Source organism: Rhizopus microsporus, assembly GCF_002708625.1.
Source record: "Rhizopus microsporus ATCC 52813 unplaced genomic scaffold scaffold_6, whole genome shotgun sequence".
NCBI classification, from domain to species: domain Eukaryota; kingdom Fungi; phylum Mucoromycota; class Mucoromycetes; order Mucorales; family Rhizopodaceae; genus Rhizopus; species Rhizopus microsporus.
In genome coordinates, this window is record NW_019671921.1 from 495057 (window position 1) to 496120 (window position 1064).

At 35.5% G+C, this 1064-nt stretch overlaps 1 protein-coding gene across 1 annotated transcript; it reads right to left on the reverse strand.

Moving 5' to 3' along the window:
- Positions 1–14: 14 nt before the first annotated feature.
- On the reverse strand, positions 15–574 carry RHIMIDRAFT_250705 (uncharacterized protein; the record flags this gene model as incomplete). The annotated part of the gene is made up of 3 exons (XM_023610747.1): positions 15–62; positions 86–415; positions 446–574. 3 exons carry the CDS (start codon positions 572–574, stop codon positions 15–17), a joined length of 507 nt encoding a protein of 168 aa, XP_023467244.1.
- Between the last annotated feature and the right edge of the window lie 490 nt (positions 575–1064).

Consider the following 1064-nt stretch of genomic DNA (forward strand, 5'->3'; position numbering starts at 1 on the left):
TGGAATCTTTGTTATTAACAATATACGCGTTGACAAACAGTTGCGCCCGAAAAAGCACATTTCTAATGAAAGCGCTTAGTTTTACGATTTTCTCCGTAAATGATTTCTTGTATTCTGGTCTTATAACAGTTTCAAGGTAGACTTTGCGTGTAAAGCGCTCATAATTGTCCCCAAGTTCATTTTTCAGTGCTTCATCTAGTGTTGCCTTGTAGTTGCTACATTCTTTGGACCTTGCACTTTTATGGCCCATTTGGCCGCATGATTTGCATATTTGGACTTGATCATTACTTTTACTGCCACTGGCCTCTTCAAGACGCTGTTTTTTCCCCTTTCCTTTCTCTATCTTTGTTCCGACATCATCTTTTGAACCAATTTTTCTTTTCTCTGTGTCATTTTGAATATCATTACATTGAACCTTTTGAAATGCGTATATACGTATACTTACTGTTACGTAGAGCGAGCATTTATAGCCACTTTTGTTTTTATGCCCAAACTGGTCACAGTCTTCACATTTTTCAATATCTGCTATTAGATTTAAAAAGGTACTATGTGAGATGGGGTGTATATTAAACATAGAGGAAAACCAAACCACTCTCTACTTGCAGTCGCTTTAACCTGTATTTTTTTTTGAGACGATGTATCTCTGTAAGAGAAGGTATAGTGTGTATGTAAGGATATAAGTCAAACAAAAGAAGAGAAAAAAGTTAAAGGAGTGGAAGTACATTCAATGATTTACACAATATACTCAAATGACAACTTTTTTTTGACAACTATTGTTAAATAAGAACACAATAAATCATTTGTTTTCGAAAACAGTTCTAGAACGCATGTTTTCAAAAGCGTATTCACTCGACAGAATCAATTCATTACCACAGCTCAATTAAACTAGAAAACATACTCACTTCATTAAACGAATTGCTTGTATACGTCCTTGTCCTTTTTTTTAAAAAAAACAACGTACAGGCACGAGGGACACATAATTCGGTCTCGTCATTTGGAGTGATGAATCTCGGTTCACCGTTACCGGTAACGATGATGGTGCCATAGTCATCAGAAAAGTTAGT